Source organism: Chelon labrosus (genome assembly GCF_963514085.1).
Source record: "Chelon labrosus genome assembly, chromosome: 1".
Classification (NCBI taxonomy): Eukaryota; Metazoa; Chordata; class Actinopteri; order Mugiliformes; family Mugilidae; genus Chelon; species Chelon labrosus.
In genome coordinates this window covers 27,284,148-27,304,405 of record NC_140337.1, presented here as the reverse complement: position 1 = coordinate 27,304,405, position 20,258 = coordinate 27,284,148, and the positions used below count along the sequence as shown (strand labels likewise).

Below are 20,258 nucleotides of genomic sequence, written 5' to 3'. Positions count from 1 at the left end.
TACTACTAAATCAGAAATGGTCAACACGGAGCGAGATATAACTAGCCAATAGTAGTTTCTTAGCAATCAAACTAGCTAACAGTGTCCTTGGTATCAAAATAGCGTGAAATATTAGCTAGCTAATAGTAGCTTGAAAGGTCTGTTTTTAGCCTTTATACTAAACTAGCTAATGTTCGCATTTGGTACATTTTTTGTATAAACAGAGGACATTGGCATATAGTAAAAACAAAAAGTGTTAGCAGGGAGTCAATCTATGAGCTAGACGATATTTCTCTGTGCTAAGCTAACTACTTATTTCTAGGTAAATTGCAGCAAACTCTGAACTTCCTGCATTTACCTTTCAGTTCAATTAGCCCAGTTAGTTTATTTATTGATCAATGGCTGTTAGCACAAAGCCATTCTACGAGCTAATAGCTGTTTGTCTTTTTTTTTTTGTTTTCTTAGGAAAACTGCAGCAAACTCCTAACTACCTGTCTTTTATGCAATTTACACATTTAATCAGCCCAGTTAGTTTATTTATTAATAAAAAAATGCTAACAGGGAGCCATCATAAGAGCTAATATTAGCTGCTAGCTGTTCGTGTCTTACTACCAAACGTTTTTTAAATTAAATTGTTTAGGAAAACTGCTGCGAACTCATAACTTCCTGTATTTTATGTCATTTTCACATTTAATCTGCACAGTTAATTTATTGATCAAAGCTTGTTAGCAGGGAGCCATTCTACAAGCTAACAGTAACTGCTAGCTTGTGTCTTTCTGCCAAGCTAACGGTTTTTAAGTTAGATTAAATTGTTTAGGAAAAGTGCAGTGAACTCATAACCTCTCGTAATCTATGCAATTTTAACATTTAACTAGCCCATTTAGTTAATTTATTGGTCAATGGCTGTTAGCACGGAGCTAACGGTTTATTTCTTTACGCTAAGCTAACGGTCACATTAATAGTTACCTTCAAATTTTAGGTAAATTGCAGCAAACTCAAAACTTCCCGTGTATTAACATACTTACCTTTCACACTTAATTAGCGCAATTAGTTTATTTATTTACCAAAAACTGTTAGCAAGGAGCCATTCTACGAGCTAACGTTAGCTGCTAGCTGCTAGCTGCTCCTATCTTTGTACTAACGGTCGTGATTGACTTATTTATTTTATATTTTTAGAAAATTTAAGCAAATTATAGCTTCCTGTATTTTTACTAGTTAATTTTAACAATTAATCCGTTCGGTATTAAAAATAATATTTGTTTTTTCGGTCGTATATTGAGTAGTTTGTTTAAAAATCGCCATGACACAAAAAAAGTGATTTTAAGGGAGTGCCAGACAATGGGCAGAAAGGCGAGAGACGGTAGAGCGACGTAGACAAAGACTTGGAGAGAAAGAGAGAGAGAGAGCGAGAGTGGGGGAGACACGGAGGGAGGGAGGGAGGGAGGAGACGCTGTCATCACGTACAGCCGCGGAGAGGAGGAGAAGGGAGGGTGCATTCAGCCGGTGTCTCCTCTCTCTCTCTCTCTGCAGCAGCGGCCATGCTGCTCTCCGCCGCCTCTCTAGTCGGTGCATCCCGGTCCTCATCCCTGTATCCCGGCTAGAGTGCACCGGCTCGGCCCGGCCCGGCTCGGCTCGGCTCGGCCCGGCCCAGCTCCGTCGCAGCTGCTCAACCCCGCCCGGAGAGCCCGAACAGACCGGAACACGGCACCGGGGTTGGGGGGGGGGGAAATAGGAGTAAGCCCTCCCTAGCAACAGAACCGGTTTCACGGCATTACATTGGTGGGTGCCTTCCTCTGTGTGTGTATGTGTGTGTTTGAATGGCGCTGTCAGCACGGCTTAGCTCTCAGATGCATAAAATTAAATTCATTTAACACGTGAAAAAAGAGACAGTTTATAATAATTTAATCTGCAGCCTCTTATTTAGCCTTTTCTGGGGTTGCAGACAGATCTCATTTGACTGGAAAAACCAATGCAAATTTCATTAAAACACAGACTGTGTTTCACCCGTGCAGCCTCTTTTGCATGTATGATTTGACATAAAAGACCTGTGGGAGGCACGAATGATAGCCACACGAAGCCCATTCTTTGTGTCTTGCCATTATTTAAATGCAAGCCGGCGTTAAAACACCCTTAAACGACTGAATTTACTGCAAACCCTGCTCTCTTTCTGCAGCACGTAACTGACTGGCTGGACGTTTGTGTCTCAGGTGATAGTGGGATCCGTCCTGAACCATGTGATTGTCATCTTCTTTTGTCAGGGAACGGAGGGATGTCGAGGACGCTGGAGGGCAAAATGTGACAGAGGAATTAGCTGGACTACAAAGCGACGTTCAAGGTCTCAAATCTGGACGGGTTGTCCTGGGGTTGAAAGCCAGATGACGGAGGTTACAGCGGGGCAACTGACACTGCAGCAAGGTTACTGCGAGGACGAGGCCAAATAGTCAAGGAGAGGGTTTAGGTTTGATGTTCAAATTTCACTTCCCTTGACCTTTCATAGCGTCCATCTACAACCATCAAGTCTGAGTATGTTACTGCCGGATTAACAAAACCTGTGACTACATTTGTACTTGGGATTGTACTTGAATTACGTTGACTTTGTTGGACTATGACCAATCTACACGTCATCCAACTGCTTCTTCAGTATTTTACAAGTCTACATTTAGATTGTTTTGGGGATTACAGCTAGAATTGGCGAACCCAACTACTTCTTGACAATTGTTGGCGTCCAACCCTATAACACATATCTTATCAAACCTAGAGCCACCCCTGAACTTCCTGACTACCGTTGTTGGAAGATGAACCTTGTGTAGCAGGGACTACTATCGCTACCGTTTTTTTCACCATGTCTTTGAGTAAGACTCTCGAGTTGGAGCATTTCGACGAACGCGACGCGAAGATTCGCCGGGGACGCTCCACCCGGGCCAAGAGAGATGACTCCACCAGCAGCGCTGGCGGCGGCGGCGGAGGGTCCGGTCCCAGCTCCAGGGGCAGCAGTCTGGTCCCTAGCCCTGCCCACAGCGCCAACTGCAGCTACTACCGGACCCGGACCCTGCAGGCGCTCACCTCGGAGAAACGAGCCAAGAAGGTTCGGTTTTATCGCAACGGGGACCGATACTTTAAAGGCCTGGTGTATGCCGTGTCCAGTGACCGCTTCCGCTCGTACGACGCTCTGCTAATGGAGCTGACGCGCTCACTAGCGGACAACCTGCATCTGCCGCAAGGCGTGCGCACTATCTACACTATAGATGGCAGCAAGAAGATCACCAGTATGGACGAGCTGGTTGAAGGTAAGACTACCCTAGGCTAGCACCTACTTCCTGTCTTTCACGCTCAGCTAACTTCCTCCAGGCTCTGTTTTTTGAATGGCTGAGCTTATAGACACAGGCCCGACCGTGGCATTTTTTTATGGATTGCTATTATCTAGCCATTAGCCCCACTTATCATCGATCACTTTGCTGAAACCAGTCGAGCTGCTGAATTAAAATAGTCAAACACAGTCCAGAGCTTTGTCCATCCATAGGTTTTCATCTAGTCAATGGTTCCTTTGTCAGACATTTCATTTAATTTCATCCTTTACTGGAGTTTCTATCTCTGCAAATATTTCTTTTCATCAGAACATGATAGTTCCTTCTAAGCTGCAACTGCTCAGACTGTCACCCTCTGACTCAGTCGATCGATGTCCTTTTTAAACTTCCTCGCCTGTCGTTCCTTTCTGCTTTCCCTGTCTTTGTTATGCAAACACACATGCATCATTTATTTCTTTGTGCATCAACAGCAGAATAATTAGTACATAATCAATACAATGGAGCCAAATGGTGATTCCATGCACTATTCAGTGACACTGCTTTTCTCTCACATCCTCCTTCGACAGGAAATCCTCGGTTTCACAATGCAACAGGAAGTTAAACCCTGACAGTTTGGAGAACCAGACCATTAAATCACAGTATAAATATATAAATATGATAAATGGTACAGAAAATGTATACGCATGACATGATTTAACAGCTCTTTAGGTCCGGTCAGTCTGCCCTTCTTCCTCTCTTACCCGAAGTCATTTAGCGTGAAGCTGACCAGAGGCTGAGTAACTTCAATTAACATCAGTATTGATGTGTAACTGGTTGTAATGTCCACTAATGAGTATTAGTGCCAGGAAGCTGCTCGTCCGGAGGCGTACTAAAAGACAGACTCTTTGCTCCGAAGCACTCATCAAATGACAAACAGTCGAGTGGATCATCATCGCTTCAAGACCAAAGTGGGAGACTTGTCATTCACAACTCCTCACGGAGGCCTGCTGTCCAATGATGGGCCGCTGTCCAGGATAGTTAAAGTCAAAGATTTCTGTTTGGCATTATAGAAGTGACATTCGTTGCTTGAATAATACCCAACGTTTTAGGTCAAGTTAATGGCTTAAAAGCATCACCACCATAAGACAGCAAGTTTTTGAGAAAGTCCAAAATTCACGATTGTACTCCTGACTATGATTCTGAAACAAACTTGTTAACTGGTAATTACAATAATCAACGGGTTGTGATTGACCATATTTACATTTTTAATTAAACTAATATTCTTTAAAAGGCAAAAATAGCCCAGACCTTAAAGATAAACCATGAGATGCTGCAATATTTGCCTAAAATGTCGCTCCAAGGCAATGTACAGAAACAGTTACGCCTCTTCTGAAAGGTAACACACACTGAATTTTATCCCCCAATACTTAAGTCAGTAATAGTTGTGTTTGAACTGAAATTTTATTTATTTTTAAATTTCAAAATCATGTAATATCTGAAGCCAGACTCCGTTGGTGCAATGATCGAATCTGTACCTTCAGGGTGTTCTCATAAATGATTTAATCAGTTCTCTTTAGTGTTGTTATATGAAGTACAATGTAGTTCTGTTTGGCTACCTTCTAGTCACAAAGAAAACTGGATGGTCTTCACTGTAATCCTCCAGAAGATCTGCAGCCGTTTTGGAGAGAGTTTGGCTTGTTTAGTACTTCCTGAGGAAGAACAGTCTCTTTGAGGTGTTGGTGGTCCTTGGTTCCTCAGAAGTCTGCGATCATCTCTTTTGGTTTTCATTTATACCTGTGAGCTGGTGTGTTGGCATTGTTTGAATGTTGAAGTTAAAAAATGTATCAACATTAAGTTTCGCTGAAACCACTGAAACACAGAACATAGAGTAAATGTCCGGCCACTGAGACTCGTGAACAAGGAAGTGCATTTTTGACCAATCACAGCGATTGCGGCCTTCTTCTTTAGGCCACAGGCTACAGCGCAGGGTCTGGAGTTATAGCGTACAAGTTACTTGTGACAATAAGTTAAGCATTAAGGACTAGGTCACTGTCCTTACAACACTTGAGCAGATGATCGCCCTCCATCCTGTGGACGGTTTCAGAAATCAGGTCAACTATTGTGGTGTTGTCTGCAAATGAAATTATGCTGTTGGAGGTATGGTCAGGGCTGCAGACATGTGTGAAGAGTATGGCGCTGCAGGGTACCTGTATTAGTGTTGAGGGCGGCGGAGGTGAGCGGAGGCGAGTGTTGAAACTCTGACATGCTGTGGTCGACCCGTCAGGACGTCCCTGACCCATGAACACAGAGAGGTCCAGATTAGTGACCAGTTTACAGGGTATCATTGTATTAAATACAGCCTAAAAATAGCACCCTCACATAAGCATTTGAATAAAAACCCAGAGCAGACCTGTCCGTTTGATTTCAATCGCAAAGGGAAAGTCAGCATGTGGAGAGACAAGGTCACACCTGGAGAGAAGGAGGAAAGTGTGTGAACGTGCGATGGGGGTGAAACAGAGAGAGAAATGTGTGCATGTTGGGAAGTTAGTGAGATAAAAAAAAAATGACGAGAGAGAGAGGGAGATAGCATAAGGTGACCCATTTCTCACCAAATAAGGTAAAACACGGCGGTGGAGAGACTAGGACATATACTCATTTACGTTTTTTAGTACTTTTTCTGTGAGAAGCTCATAAATATTTGCAGCTAATAAGTGAAACCAGTAGAATAAAAAATAAAAAAACAGACAGGATAAAGAAGTGGTCTTAGAGTATAAATTAAATTACAAGCTATAAATTCATTATTTAAAACAAACAGAAAAATGATATTTTCATGTTTATACTTTATATATATTTATATAAAACCAGCTTGATTAACTCAAACCATATGTAACTATAAAACTTTAATTCGACTAAAAATACCAGAGCTTCAGCGATTAAGATAATCAGAATAATAATTTTATGATTTTTTTTTTTATGAAGAAAATTAAGATTTTAGACTCTTGGTCGGACAGAAAAAGGTATATAAAAATTGTCGCCCTAGTCTGATATTGTCATTTTATAAACAAAATGATCAATTAATTGATAATAATGAGAGCTATTTGTAGATAAAATGTGTTAAGACTTCTCGGAAACGAATTTGCCAAATTTTGTTCTCCCATTGACTCCCATTGATTCAACTATTTATAAAACCGCTTCTTCGATGTGGATGGAACTGTAGAGTTTTGATGATGGCATCTTTGTTTTAGCATTTACAAAACCATAAAATACATTAGCATGCTGGACTAGCTAGATTACTATCCACAACATATACAAGGCCGCACATGATTAACTAATCAGCATAATTTTGCGGAGACACGCCTATGCAGTTTCCTTGTTTCCATATTTTCTACATGAGTCGTGAATACACCGAGGAGCTGTTGAGTGTAGATCTAAGTCAGAGAGACAGGAGTGACTCTGACATCTGCCGTCACCTTCACTTCATCACAGATACAGCTTGTATTACCTCGGCGCATTAGACGACAGTCAGTCTCAAATAACCTCCGACCCTGAACATCACTCACTTATTTAACATTTTAACCTTGGCCTCCATTTCTTAATTCAGTTTCACCATTTCACCCATTCATTTAGCTGCTTGTTGGGAATATTTCACTTAATATCACTTTGTCACTTCTACTTCTTCCCCCTCTTATCTCCTCAGTTAAGTTTTAGGAAAGTATTTTTTTCTCTCTCTCTCTGTTCAGGTGAGTGTTATGTTTGCGCCTCCAACGAGCCTTACCGAAAGGTTGACTACACCAAGATTTCCGTCCCGAGCTGGAAGCCCGGAGCCGGGACCGGTGTGGCAAGCTCCGGCCGAACGTCAACAGCATCCACAGGAGTGTCAACAAGCATAGTTGCTGCTGCAGCCGCCGCCGTCGCCGCCGCCGCCGCCGCCGCCTCCTCCTCCTCCTCTTCCAAGGATCGCCCCGAAGGTCGGGAAGGCAGGGAGAGCAAAGACTTCATCAAACCCAAGCTGGTGACGGTGATCCGCAGCGGCGTGAAGCCTCGCAAGGCGGTGAGGATCCTGCTGAACAAGAAGACGGCGCACTCCTTCGAACAAGTTCTGGCGGACATCACCGAGGCCATCAAGCTGGACTCTGGAGCAGTAAAGAGGCTTTACACGCTGGATGGGAAACAGGTGGGATCATGTTTAGTTTTACCCCTTGACAGAAACACTAGAAAAACATTTCAGTTAAAACACAGTGTCCAAACATAGAGGCAAGAATTCAGTGTTCATACATATTTAGCAGCTTCAGTGAAACATCCAGTAATAATTACAAGAAGTGCATCAAAAAGGAGACTGTGGAGCAATCCAGACTCCAGTCCTGTAGGTGTCCAAGTACTGTTCCGTTTCAAAATACACATCTGACCAAGCACAGTCCAAAAACCAGAAAGTGTTCTTGCCCTACATGTCTTATTGAGGAGACATTGGGAGGAAACTTGTGTGGACTTGGTGCAGCTATGTATCCCAGAATGCATCTTTAGGAGTTGATCTGTAAACACCTCACATTATGAGATGATCTTGGACGAATCTTAGCGAATAATGAGCGAGGTCCGGACCTCACCAAGGATTTGAGGATCCATCTCAAGACACACAGAGGATAATTTCATTGTCAACAATCACAGGAAATATAACACAATTCATCATATGAGGATGTTGTCAGTCACCCCACGAGTTGCCCAAGATGAATGGGGCAACTTGTAGGGACCTTTTCAAGAGTCCCTACGAGTTGCCCCATTTGTCTTGTTGTACAGACTTTTTCCAAGAGTATCGAAGACGTTTCATCCAAGTAGCTTCTTCAGTTCTATCTATTTGCAATTGGAGGAACCCTACAAGTCGTTGGGTCGTTGGTTGTTCTCGTCTTCAAGAGTTGCCCAAGGTGCCCTTGTTTCAGCTCGTTTCATTGAAACTGGGGCAACTTGTAGGGACCTATTCAAGTCAAGTCAAGTCACTTTATTTCGTCTCCACAGGGAAGACAAGAGTCCCTACAAGTTGCCCCAGTTATCCTTGTTTCAGCTTGTTTTTAGACACACAATAAATAGATGTTTGCAATTAATATGAACTTTTCACAAAACTTTACAAAACGCTTCTGGTGAGAATGTAGTCCAGGACAACGATTCAGTTCCACCATTTATAGCTGGAACTGTTGTTGGAGATCAGGATTACGTAGAGAAAGTGTGTTTAAAGTGTGCGGACAGGAAGTGTCTTTGAAGCTCACTCTGTCATGTTTGGTATTTTTAACTGTCGTCTTTTAATGTGCTCTGATCTTCTCTCTGACTCTTTTTGTGAGCCGAGTTCTGAGTTCAGGATTTAAACTTGTCACGCCTTGGCTGGCAGGACTATTTTTACAACACACATACACACTTTGAAGTTACAGATGAGTGTGTCTGTTTTGACAATGATGGCGTAGAGCTGAAAGGACGCTCGGATTACGTACACACACTTTTCTATGGACTCACACACACACACACACACATCAGCCTTAATAAAGGTAAAATATTAAATAAATGTAATCCTACAACACACCGCTTTCAAAATGAAAGCATCAGCATCTGTAGCCGCACCGGTAATGTCACTTTAGCAGCATCCACAGTGGCATATTACAGGCTTTTATTCTAAAGGCAACGAGTCCTAACCAAGGCTTTTATTTTGAAGGTGGTGAGTCTTAATGAAGGCTCTTATTTTGAAGGCAGCGTTTATTCTCTGTCGTTTTCACTCTTTTCAGACTCGGTGTGAATGAAACAAGGCCAAAGTCTCTCCGTCCTTTCAGTTTGTGCAGCCACTTTGAACACACACACACACCCTTTGACACTGCAGGGTTGTTACCACGGCAACCAGCCTTCCACTCACAACCCAGTTCCGGATCCGTTAGCGGGTGTGGTCTCCATGGAAACTGTGCTGCATTAAAACGCCTCGGTGCCAGTTTCTCTTTCACCGTGCGCTGACCGGCCAGTTCATTAGGTACACTACCATTTTCAGTTCAAGTCAAAATTATTTATATAAAAAAAAAAATTCGTCTTTTTGTTTTAGCGCTAGTTATCAGACAGGAGTCGATGGTTTGTCAGTGAATATCTACCCGTTGCAAAAGAGAGAGCGGTGACCTGATATAATTTAAACTCTTTAGACTCCTGAAGAGCTGTTTTGAAGCTCAGTGTGGCGTCACTGGGCGCCATCTTGGCAGAGCCTGACTCCACTTAGCTACCAGCTAATTAAAAAAAACAAAAAAAAACAGGTGGAGCATGCATGGAGCTGGCAACCACTTGTTAAATATGTAAAGGCTGTAAACATGTTTTTATTTCTGCTGCAAAGTTGGACATTTTAACATGGAGGTCAATGGAGCCACACAACTGCAGTTTCGGGCTTCATTTTCAGCCCCAGAGGTGGAATAATGGCTTATCTCCATGGATTGTGATAACGTTTCACTGGGTTGCACATTAAACCGAAGATTAGCTTGGTAGCTGCAGTAAGTTAATCCGGTCTCACACATTTTTGGCTTTGACGGCACTTAAATCCGTCCTCAAACACCTCTGTTGATCCCTCTTTTCTTCACCTGTTCATCAACCATATTTTTGTCGGCTCCGTCCTCCCCCTCCCCCTTCTTCGTCCTCTGCCAATCTGGGACATCCTGCTGTGGAATTTGTATTTAATCCTGGAGACAGTTCTTGGACAGCGCTCTGTGTTTATTTTTATTAAGGCCAGCTGCAAACCTGAATTTAATATTCCCATCTGTCTGTTTTTTTTTTGTTTTTTTTTTGCCTCGTAGCTGACCTGTTTACAGGATTTCTTCGGGGACGACGACGTGTTCATGGCGTGCGGACCAGAGAAGTTTCGCTATGCTCAGGACGACTTTGTGCTCACACACGGCGGCAAATCGCAGGCCTTCGTTAATGGTACAACACCATTATTAAACCACACAGCTGTTTAGCAACAAGACGGCTAGCATAACAATTCACTATTAGCTAAAACCAACACATTAAACACACTAAATCGCCACTCTTTTACTCTTCTCTTTCACCAGAGTGCAGGGCCAGCAAGGTGACCCGCTCCACTGCCCCTCAGAAAGCTTCCAAGACCCCCAGCAGTTCCGGCCTCTCCTCCTCTAGGACCCCGCCCAAAGGCCCTTCCAGGACAAAGTCACCAGGCCCAGGTGTGACGCAACAACAACAACAAAAAGAATACACTTAACCGAGCTGAAACCCTTCAGTTACAGTGTGCACTCTCGACAACTAATACAGAATATTAAAACAGCTACTATCTCTAAGGGCTCTCTACCTGCTGCTGTTTCAGAACCATGAACAGCTGTCTGTTGCTTGTGAGTCATGATGTGGGGAGATGATACATATTTTGGAACAAGCTAAAAAGTCTCTCTCTTGCTCACTGTAAGCACACGCGTTAAGTTAATTATTTATTTATGTTTACGACTAATTTGACTTGTTGGATTTAAAGATCAAGTCTGTTCAGACCTGGTATATCCGGGGTGATCAGATCACAAGTGCTCAGCTTTAACTACAAGATTTCTACACACCCAAAGACACATTGCGGGTGCATTTGTCATCAGACAACATTAAGAACTTGCATTAACATCCGTTCTGGTCAATCTCATCGCATCAAGTGTCTAGCTTTAAGCGCCTGTGTCCACACCTGGCATTAAAATGCATCCCAACACGCGTCCTCAGCTAACACTTAGATCTGGATCTGATCTCAGTTTCTTTGTATGTAAACAAACACAAATATAATTTGGATCTTTAGCAGAATATTATATTAACAGCTCCGGCTTTACCTACTGTTGTTTCAGAACCATGAACAGCTATTTGCTGTGTGTGCGTCATGATTTAGTTGGAATGCATACATACATATTTTGGAACGAGCTGTAAAGTCACAGGCGTTAGTTATAAAGTTCAGATCATAAATCAAATGTATACTTCCCGATTTTGAGTAATAATCCCAGTATTGTGCATGTCACTATTATAACTCATGTCAGGCTATGAATAAATACCATTGTTTGCTTTAAGCGAGTAAGAGGGACTGCACAGCTCATCAAGGTCCACAATTTCAGATACACACTCAACAAATAGATCCGTTCATGGTTCTGAAACAGCAGTAGATAAAGAGCCATTGTTTTGAGACAACAGTTGTTTGTACAATATTCTACTGTGCCCCAAATGATGTCGGTGTTGATTGTGTGTTTATTATTACAAGTGTTGTAGAGAACTCAAGTAGAGAAGCATTTTAATGCCAGGTGGTACCTAAACTGGGACACACTGATCAGATCAGGAGGATGCATGTTAATACCGGGTCTGAACACGGTCCAAATGGGATCCTGCTCAGACCCAGACTGTAACCGGCTGAAGGATTTAACCAGATTTAAGACTGTGTTGTGCTGTATTTTGTGATAGACTGAAATGTTTTGCAGAAATCGCAAAACATTTTAAGTAAGGATCTTTTCCTCCACCGAAATTGTTCAGAGTAATAATTAGCTTGCTTTTTTTTGTCTTGTCTGCAGCCAATGAGGCTTCAGGATCAGCTGGAAAGTCGTCCAGGTCCAGCCCGTCCCCCACCAGCCCTGGGACGCGACGCAGCCTCAAGGTTCAGACTGAGCTAACGATTAATTGATTGATTTAGTGATTGATTGAAGAGTTTATTCATAAAAAATTTTTTTGAAAGTTGACCAGCTGCTACTTTTAAAAAGAAAACAGAAACTGATCAGACAGAACTTGGTAACCGAGGCTGTCGTGTTTTGGAAGAAAAATTTATCTCACATGGATCAGGTTACGTGAATGAGCTGTGATTCAGATGAATTCTTCTTTTCTTCTCCAGATGTCTCCACGTCGCGCTTCCTCCACAGACGTGAACGGAGAAGCAGAGCAGCTGGATGAATCCACCGTCGAAGGTTTGTTTGGGTCTTTTGAAAAACAAAAACCTTGAAAGTCGAAAAAATATCGATGCTGGAAGCTCAGACGGTGTCGAGGTGACTGCAGATGACGTTTGCAGAATAATTCAGGTTCAGGAGTAAGAGTGAAACCTGAAACTCGCTTAACTCGTCTTTTCTCCTCCTCGCAGTGAACGGTAATCGAACGGTTTCGTCGTCCATCATCAACGACAAGTACAAGGTCGGGAAAGTGATCGGAGACGGAAACTTTGCCGTGGTGAAGGAGTGCGTCGAGAGGTAAACATGATCCGAGCAGACAATTAGAAACGAAGGTCTTTACCCCTGTATTTGTTCTGTTAATATTAATATATACATTAACATTGACCTGAACTAATGTAAATTTAAACTTTGAGGTCAATAAAACCATTGTTAAAATTAGTGTAGTCATATTTGTCTTGATCTTAAAAGTCATGAATTTTGAAATATATCTAATAAGAAGTCAGAGGATTATAATTAACAATATGAGACATAAAGCACTAGTGTCTTTCATAAAAATTAACGAAACGGTTAATCAAAAAAACGCAGGTAAATTACAACAGCAGCTGCTGTTAGCCTCTTAATTTCTCAATCATTTTCACTTTAAAAGAACCGCTGGACATGTGTCTGTTGCATCTTCAGCTGAATAATAATAATAATAAAAAAACAAGCGTTATTTTCACACATTGTGTTTCAAAACCATGTAAATGTTCTATATTAGATGCAGCTTCATTAGAAGACTATTAGTATTATTTATAGTGTGATGTTTCAGAACAACATTTGATCTGTTTTTATTGACAGGTCAACGGGACAGGAGTACGCCCTGAAGATCATTGACAAAGCTCGCTGCTGTGGGAAGGTAACGGATATGTCTCTGCCGCCGATATGAAGCGACAAACTGATCTTTATTTGAAAGATCCTGATGTACATTCAAGAAATCCTTGCACAGGTGTCTTCCTATACTCCCCTTTCAAACCATCTGCCTTCTTTGGCTAATATGTAGACGCTGTTGCCCTCAAAGGAGTGTCTTTGACCTTCAGGTGTGAGTGAACCCATGAATCCTGGCGCTAGATCTACTGTGTTGATTCATGTGTTTGTGAACGGGTTGTCCTGTGTTCATGTTACTCATGTTGAAGGGAAATAAATTACGTTGTAGGAACTTCCTGTGTGTCTGTGTGTGTGTGAACAGGAACACCTGATAGAAAACGAGGTGGCGGTCCTGAGGAGGGTTCGACATCCGAGCATCATCCAGTTGATTGAGGTGGACGAAACGCCCTCTCAGCTGTTCCTGGTCATGGAGCTTGTCAAGGTTCCTCGTCGTCTTCTTCTTCCTTCTTGTTCTTTAGAGCTGGAAACAAAACAGATCCATCAAACATTTCACATTTGATTTATTTTTTTTAAAGTATTCACATAATATTTTTTATTCTTTTTGTTTCCTCAGGGCGGCGACCTGTTCGACGCCATCACCTCCTCCACCAAGTACAGCGAGCGCGATGCCAGCGCCATGGTGTTCAACCTGGCCGGCGCCATCAAGTACCTGCACCGGATGAACATCGTACACCGAGACATCAAACCAGAGAACCTGCTGGTGCATACACACAGATTTTACTTTAAAATGCAAAACTTCCCGCTAGAAATGAAAAGCATCTTATTTAGAAGTTGTGCTTTTATTGTAGCAACACAAATAATGCAAATGATGCATTTTCTAGTCCATGGGAAAAGATTTTGAAAGTGAAAATGAAAACTAATGAATAGAACAAACTTGGAAAAAGTCTAAAAAAAGATTATTTCGACACTTTATTTCCTAACTCTTAGTTTTTGGTGACTTACAAGTGTCTGAAATGACTGTGCTCTTTGTTAGAAAACCTGTTTTTCAGTAAATTGATGTCGTTTACGTTGTTTTTGTGTTGTTTACCTGTTTGTGCTCTGCAGGTGTGCGAGTATCCGGACGGCACCAAGTCCCTGAAGCTGGGGGATTTCGGATTGGCGACGGTCGTAGAAGGACCACTGTACACTGTGTGTGGTACACCAACGTACGTCGCCCCGGAGATCATCGCCGAAACTGGGTAAGAGTTGTGTTGTTTGTGCTTTTTAAGCTAAGTGCAGAGACATTTGTACTGAAGAAAAGTAATGAAAAGGTAGGAAATTTAAGTAATGGAAAGCCAGCTTAAAGAAGCAATCTCAAAGATCAGTTTGGTTCTCTTTAGCGACACCTGTGGCGACAAGTGGTAATTGCAGGTGTGTGATGGAACCTCCCACAGATGCAAACAGTGGGCGTTTACAATACCAATTACGCAAGTCCAAATTCTGACAAAAGAACGTGGCAGTTCGGACTTGACAAGTTCAAATCTGAAGTGGAAGACGGTCATTTTGTTACTGGAACAGCAATGACGCCAGTGAAATGCATTCTGGGAAACCTGACTGCCCCAAGTCTGCGCAAGGTACCTCCAGATGCATCCTCAATAAAACAGACAGAGCAAGAACATGTCCAGGTATTTGGACTGTACTTGGTCTGACTGGACAAGAACGCACTGACAGTGCAAAATAGCTAATCATCCATCAACAGTGTTGTACTCATTCTGGCCAAATGACAAAATGGTAAATATACCTCAGAGTGACTTGAAACACATAAATATTCTCACAAAAGTCAGAATTAACACCAGTTTCTAATGCTGCTTTGACTTCTCGAAAGACTGGTTCCTGTCACCACTAGTGCAAACATTATTCTGTCCATAGCATATAATAGAGGTTTAAAACCACATACTGAATCTTAAATCTTGACCCTTTCTTCCACAAGGTCAGAAGCTATCATTCCTTATGTATTTATTCAAACTCAAATTTATATTTACATACTGAATCTTGTTTATGGTCGACTAACAAATATGTTAAACTGTTGTCTTTGTGTGTAGCTACGGACTGAAGGTGGACATCTGGGCGGCGGGAGTGATCGCCTACATCCTGTTGTGTGGATTTCCTCCTTTCAGAAGGTCAGTGAGTTTTCCCATAATCAAATCATTTGTTCACTTGATTGCATTTTCTAAACATGGATTATTTGTGTTATATTACATATTGCACATATGTTACGCCATTGACTGATCAACACCTCAACACTTTTGTTATCTAAAGACAATCTAAAGATTTCTTGCTCTTCCTCAGTGAGAACAACGTCCAGGAGGAGTTGTTTGATCAGATCCTCAGAGGGAAGCTGGAGTTTCCGTCTCCGGACTGGGATGCTGTTAGCCTCCCAGCAAAGGTAAGCACTTACTCAATGAACGTCTTGTTTGAGAATTCCCCAGTAACGTTTTAGCAGGAGGTTTAGCAGAGAAGGTGATTGGCTGCAGTCTGAAGTCTCTCGACGAGCTGTACGCTTCCAGGACTCTGAAGCGTGCAGCTAAGATTGTGGCTGATCCCTCTCACCCTGGACACGGACTATTTAACAGACTCCCCTCTGGCAGATGGCTGCGATCCATCGAGTGTAGGACCACTCGCATGGCGAACAGTTTTTTCCCATCCGCAGTGCGTCTGCTGAACAATGCCAAGCCCCCCCCATGAACACATCAAACCCACTATCATCCCACAGTAAATGTTCTGGTGGAATATATATATATATATATATATATACTGTGTATATATGTTTGTATTTTATATATAGTTTCTATATTTTATGCGTACCAACACCAAAGCAAATTCCTTGTATGTACAAACATGCTTGGCAATAAAGTCTTTTCTGATTCTGATTCTGATTCTGAAGATGACGAAATTGCTAACAGTCACATGACTTACTCCTCAGATGCTGATTAGTCAGATGCTGCAGGTAAATGTGGACGCTCGTTTCACTGCAGAGGAGGTCCTGTCACATCCCTGGGTGACGGTAAGAGCACAAGAACGTGCAAATGTCACAATGTTACATACGACTACATTAAACCTCGGTGGACTCACTATTGTCACTGTGTTTGTCTAGGACGAAGCTCCCGTGGACTCCAACACTGTGAGCAGCGCTGAAGACCAGATCAGTGGAGACGCTCTGGAACCAGAGCAGGAATCCCCAATACTGGAAACCAAACAAGTTCCCTCACCTCTGGTCTAGAAAACAACACCTTTTGTTCTATTCCTCTTTTTCTTCTACTGGAAACCTAGGAAGTTTTCCCACCTAATGTCTAGAACACATCCTATTTAGCTCTTCTGGAAGTCCAACAACATGACCCCGTCTAAAACTAGAACATCTACTACAAACCAATCCGTTCACTCCAGTCTGGTTTTGAATGTCCTGCTGCATTTAGTGGAAACCAAACAAGTTCCCTCACCTCTGGTCTAGAGTGGATACTCTAGACCAGATACTCTACAACTTGTGTTTTTTCCTTTGGAAGTCAAGAAGTCCAGCTTGATCCAGTCAAGAAAAAGGACCCGCTTTCATCTACTACAAATTCAAATAAGTTCCCTCCAGTTTGGTCTCGAATATCCTGCTGTATGTACCGGAAACCAAACAAGTTCCCTCACCTCTGGTCTAGAACACAACACCTTGCATCGACTGGAAATTAAACTGTAAACCTAGAAAGTTTTACCCACCTCTGGTCTAGACTGGTCTGGTTCCTCTACTCTAGATCTGATCCAGTCTAGAACAGTACTAGTTTTCATGTATTAAGAACCAGATGCATTCCCCTCCTGTCTCGAACGTCCGGCTGTATCTACAGACAAGTTCCGTCTACTCTAGATCTTGTTTCATCTCCTCTTGTCTAGAACACATCTGATTTAATGTTTGATCTTCTGGAGGTCAAAAAGTCCCTAGATCTAGAACGGGACATGTTTTCATCTACCAGTCCATCCAGTCTGATGTCGAATGTCCAAACAAGTTCTTGGACACGGACAACGGAAAGTATTTCCACCTCTGGTTTAAAACACCCCTCTGTTTCTTTGACTGGAATGCAAATGTGTTTTTAAAGAGTCACGTTCCTTCTTCTGAAGATCAAACCAGTTCCATCACTCCTTAAGCAATAGGAAACTGGTCTAGAAGCCACCCCAGCTTGTCTAAAAGATTTAAAACTAGCTAGAACATGTTCCCTTTCATCTGCTACAAACAGAACAAGAAGCTATACCTGTGGCCCAGAACTCGTTGCCGTTTCATCTAAAAGACTCAAATCTGGTCTAGAACCCAAACATGTTCCCTTAGAATAGTGTTTTTCCGTCACCCGGTCTTTGAAGATGCATCATTTTCCTAGAAACTGATCTAGGGCATTTGTTCCACTGGCAACAAACCAGGTTCTCCAGTATTATCTCCACCTCTGATCTAGACTATGCGCCATTTATTCTACATTAGACTTTTTAAATGGCCCGTCTCTGCTGCTTATTAAAGCTCAATTAAATATCTATCAAACACTCACTTTGTTTTGGTGAGACAAAAATGAAGTCACCTCCCTGCTACTTGAAGGATATATAACATATCAACACTGGGACACCATGACGGTGCTATTGGACTCATCCGGTTTCATCATCCAGTGACTGAAAAGGGCCATTACCTCTGATCTGAATGACACTAAATGGCTGTGGAAAAAGGCCTCAAACCACGTTTGTAAGGGACATGAACATCACTGACACACTTACAAACTCACCCTCTGGTTTAGGGATTAACCTCCTTGCAGTCCCTGCCGCTAGGCGACCAGGAAGTCTTCCATTTATTCTGGGAAACGTCCCATTTCCTCTGCCTTTGCCCTCCAGCTCTCCTTCTGCTGGCCCGGAGGACGTTTCTCATTTCCTTTTTCTTGGCACCCACCAACCAAGGAGATAATTGAGTAGTGTGCCTGTTTACGCTGCTGAGCAATTCCTCCAATAGCCTAAATCCTGACAACTTTCTTCCCCAAGTTCAGAAGCTACCACTTCTTATTTATTGTATTAAAACCTAAGGCTCATTGTTTTGAGAAAATGTATACAATTGCTAGTTGAGAAGGTGATTAGCCTAGGTTAGCCCAAAGGCTGGGAACAGGAAATCAGCTAACCTAGTTCCGTTCAACGTTCACTCATTAATGTGATATGTTTTTGTTCGTTTTAAGTGTTGTATAGTGTCTTAGCAGTAAGGCAGCTTTAGAAGAGTTGGTCGGTTGTATTTATTGAGTCCGAGAGTAGCTATTTCCTGACCTTCCAGTCTTTTCTCAAGCTAGGTCAACTGTATCCTGACTTTGATTTTAGAAAATAAGATTCATGAAGGTTCATGTTCCCGCACATCTAAAAGAAAAAAATTGCAATACAAGCTGAATACTATGTTCCTTTCAACAGATTCTCACTATTGATTTATTTTTAAGTAGAAAGAGTTACCACACTCATTTCTTATCAGAATGAGTCCTATAATTTCATTAAAAGAGGTGATTCAACTGATGCAGAGAAGAAAAAAAAATACCTCTGCACCCAATTGGACAGTCCTACAACCAATCAGAGCCATTTAGTTGGAAACGAATTCATCTCCACAGCTTTCAGACAACATGTATGACTACTGTTACTCTTCTGTCCATCAGCACATAAAGCAAATCTCCAGACCAAGTTCTTGCCACAAAAGATTTATGGGGTGGGAAAGTTGGGCTAGCCACCAGATTCATTTTAGACTGATAAGAACTCAAAACAATGAGCCAACAGAGACGTCTCCTTCTGTCTCAACCTCCCTCACCTATTCCCCAGACTTTGTACTGTATCTCAAATTAACTGAGTGACTTCCCGAACCTCACAGTTTCTTAAACAATTCCAACAACCTTTTGAGGTTTTTACCTTGGAGTATGAGCTCTCTGCCTCACCTCGGTTTACAGCAGTTTACGGAGGATAAGATATGTTGTAAATACTGTAAATATCACTCTGTCTGATGGCGTCTGTCTGTGTGAGTCAATTGTGAAGTAGGGAAACAGTAGCAAAAAAAAAAAAGAAACAATCATCCAGAAAAAAACAACTTGTTTCTTGAAAGAAATAAATCATTTTCCACACTGATATTGAAACATTTTAAAATGTATTTTCAAATAGTTAGCTTCTTATTCAACAAAAAAAAAACATGAAGGAACATGAAATTAGAAGATTTCACTAAGCGGTGTTGACGAAGCATAAAGAAAGAGTTCTTACACAAATCACTATACGAGAAGAAATTTTCTTTCCTTGTATGATCATGTGTCTGTAAGATGTGGTGTCCACCAATCATATTGTTCCATCCATGCGTTCATCATGCTGTCTGTCTGATATTAGTGGTTAATAGTCACTGAAAGAAAAGTGTGTGTGTAAATACGTGCGTGTGGTGTAGTTGATTTTTAGACAAGAAGAAAGTATGAGGTTTATGTGCGAGTGTACGTTCGCATCAAAGGAAGGGGTTTGCTTTTGTTAAAACTTGAAAAGAAAACGAAAAGGTAGCCAAATGGGTAAATGCGTTGACCTGATGCAGTGTTGTTGACCGCCACCTTTGAGCTTAGCGCGACCTTTTCCATGGCCTTGACCTTGGGCCAGGGCTGCTGATTAAGAGTTTGGCAGGATGTGCTGCTGAAGTCAACTTCAAATTTAAATAATAAAAAAAAAAAAAAAACTAAAATAATTCACAAGCATTCATAAGTTAGGACCTCGGAAAGATACATTTGCATAAGCTACTACACATGCATATTACACTTGGGGTTACGCAAATGCGACTACATTCCCTGTATGCAGTGCATGTGCAGTCCATCCAGACAGACAACATTCATGTGGACGATTGAGGACACTTATCAACAACCAAACTTATCTCACATATGGGCGTAAACTATGAACTTACCTTTAGTAGGAATTCGTAGTGAAGACGCAGTCGGCTGCATTGTTGAGGTTGTTTTGTTTCAGGCAAGGTGATAAAACAATTCAAGCTGCGGGAACAAGGTTAATGCTTTTTAATTAGACTATGGTGAAACAGGCTCATTGGAAAGTGACCAAAGCAGTAACTACTTAAAAAAACTAGAGATGTTTTACCCCTGATCCGATGCTAATAATATCCAGCATCAGCCAATTTGAGTCCCCCCCCCGTAGATTCTTAGTCTTTCCTTGTCTTCCTTGTATTCTCCTAGAGTTG

The 20,258-nt window shown here is 42.0% G+C and overlaps 1 protein-coding gene across 1 annotated transcript; it reads left to right on the top strand.

Annotated features, from left to right (window-relative positions):
- The first annotated feature begins 2,066 nt into the window (after positions 1 to 2,066).
- On the top strand, positions 2,067 to 17,948 carry LOC311509411 (serine/threonine-protein kinase DCLK2-like). The gene is made up of 15 exons (XM_084574622.1): positions 2,067 to 3,266; positions 7,004 to 7,437; positions 10,064 to 10,190; positions 10,319 to 10,447; positions 11,804 to 11,886; positions 12,118 to 12,190; positions 12,361 to 12,466; positions 13,007 to 13,064; positions 13,395 to 13,514; positions 13,647 to 13,793; positions 14,138 to 14,271; positions 15,115 to 15,192; positions 15,362 to 15,458; positions 15,996 to 16,076; positions 16,167 to 17,948. Exons 1-15 carry the CDS (start codon positions 2,822 to 2,824, stop codon positions 16,290 to 16,292), a joined length of 2,238 nt encoding a protein of 745 aa, XP_084430748.1. The 5' UTR covers positions 2,067 to 2,821; the 3' UTR covers positions 16,293 to 17,948.
- The last annotated feature ends 2,310 nt before the right edge of the window (positions 17,949 to 20,258 follow it).

What these genes read in the sequence shown, in the direction of transcription:
- LOC311509411 (XM_084574622.1), top strand. Translation starts at nt 2,822, where the DNA reads ATGTCTTTGAGTAAGACTCTCGAGTTGGAGCATTTCGACGAACGCGAC. An exon ending in GGACGCGACGCAGCCTCAAG is followed by an intron (nt 11,887 to 12,117) that starts GTTCAGACTGAG and finishes TTTCTTCTCCAG; the next exon opens with ATGTCTCCACGTCGCGCTTC. An exon ending in GAGATCATCGCCGAAACTGG is followed by an intron (nt 14,272 to 15,114) that starts GTAAGAGTTGTG and finishes CTTTGTGTGTAG; the next exon opens with CTACGGACTGAAGGTGGACA.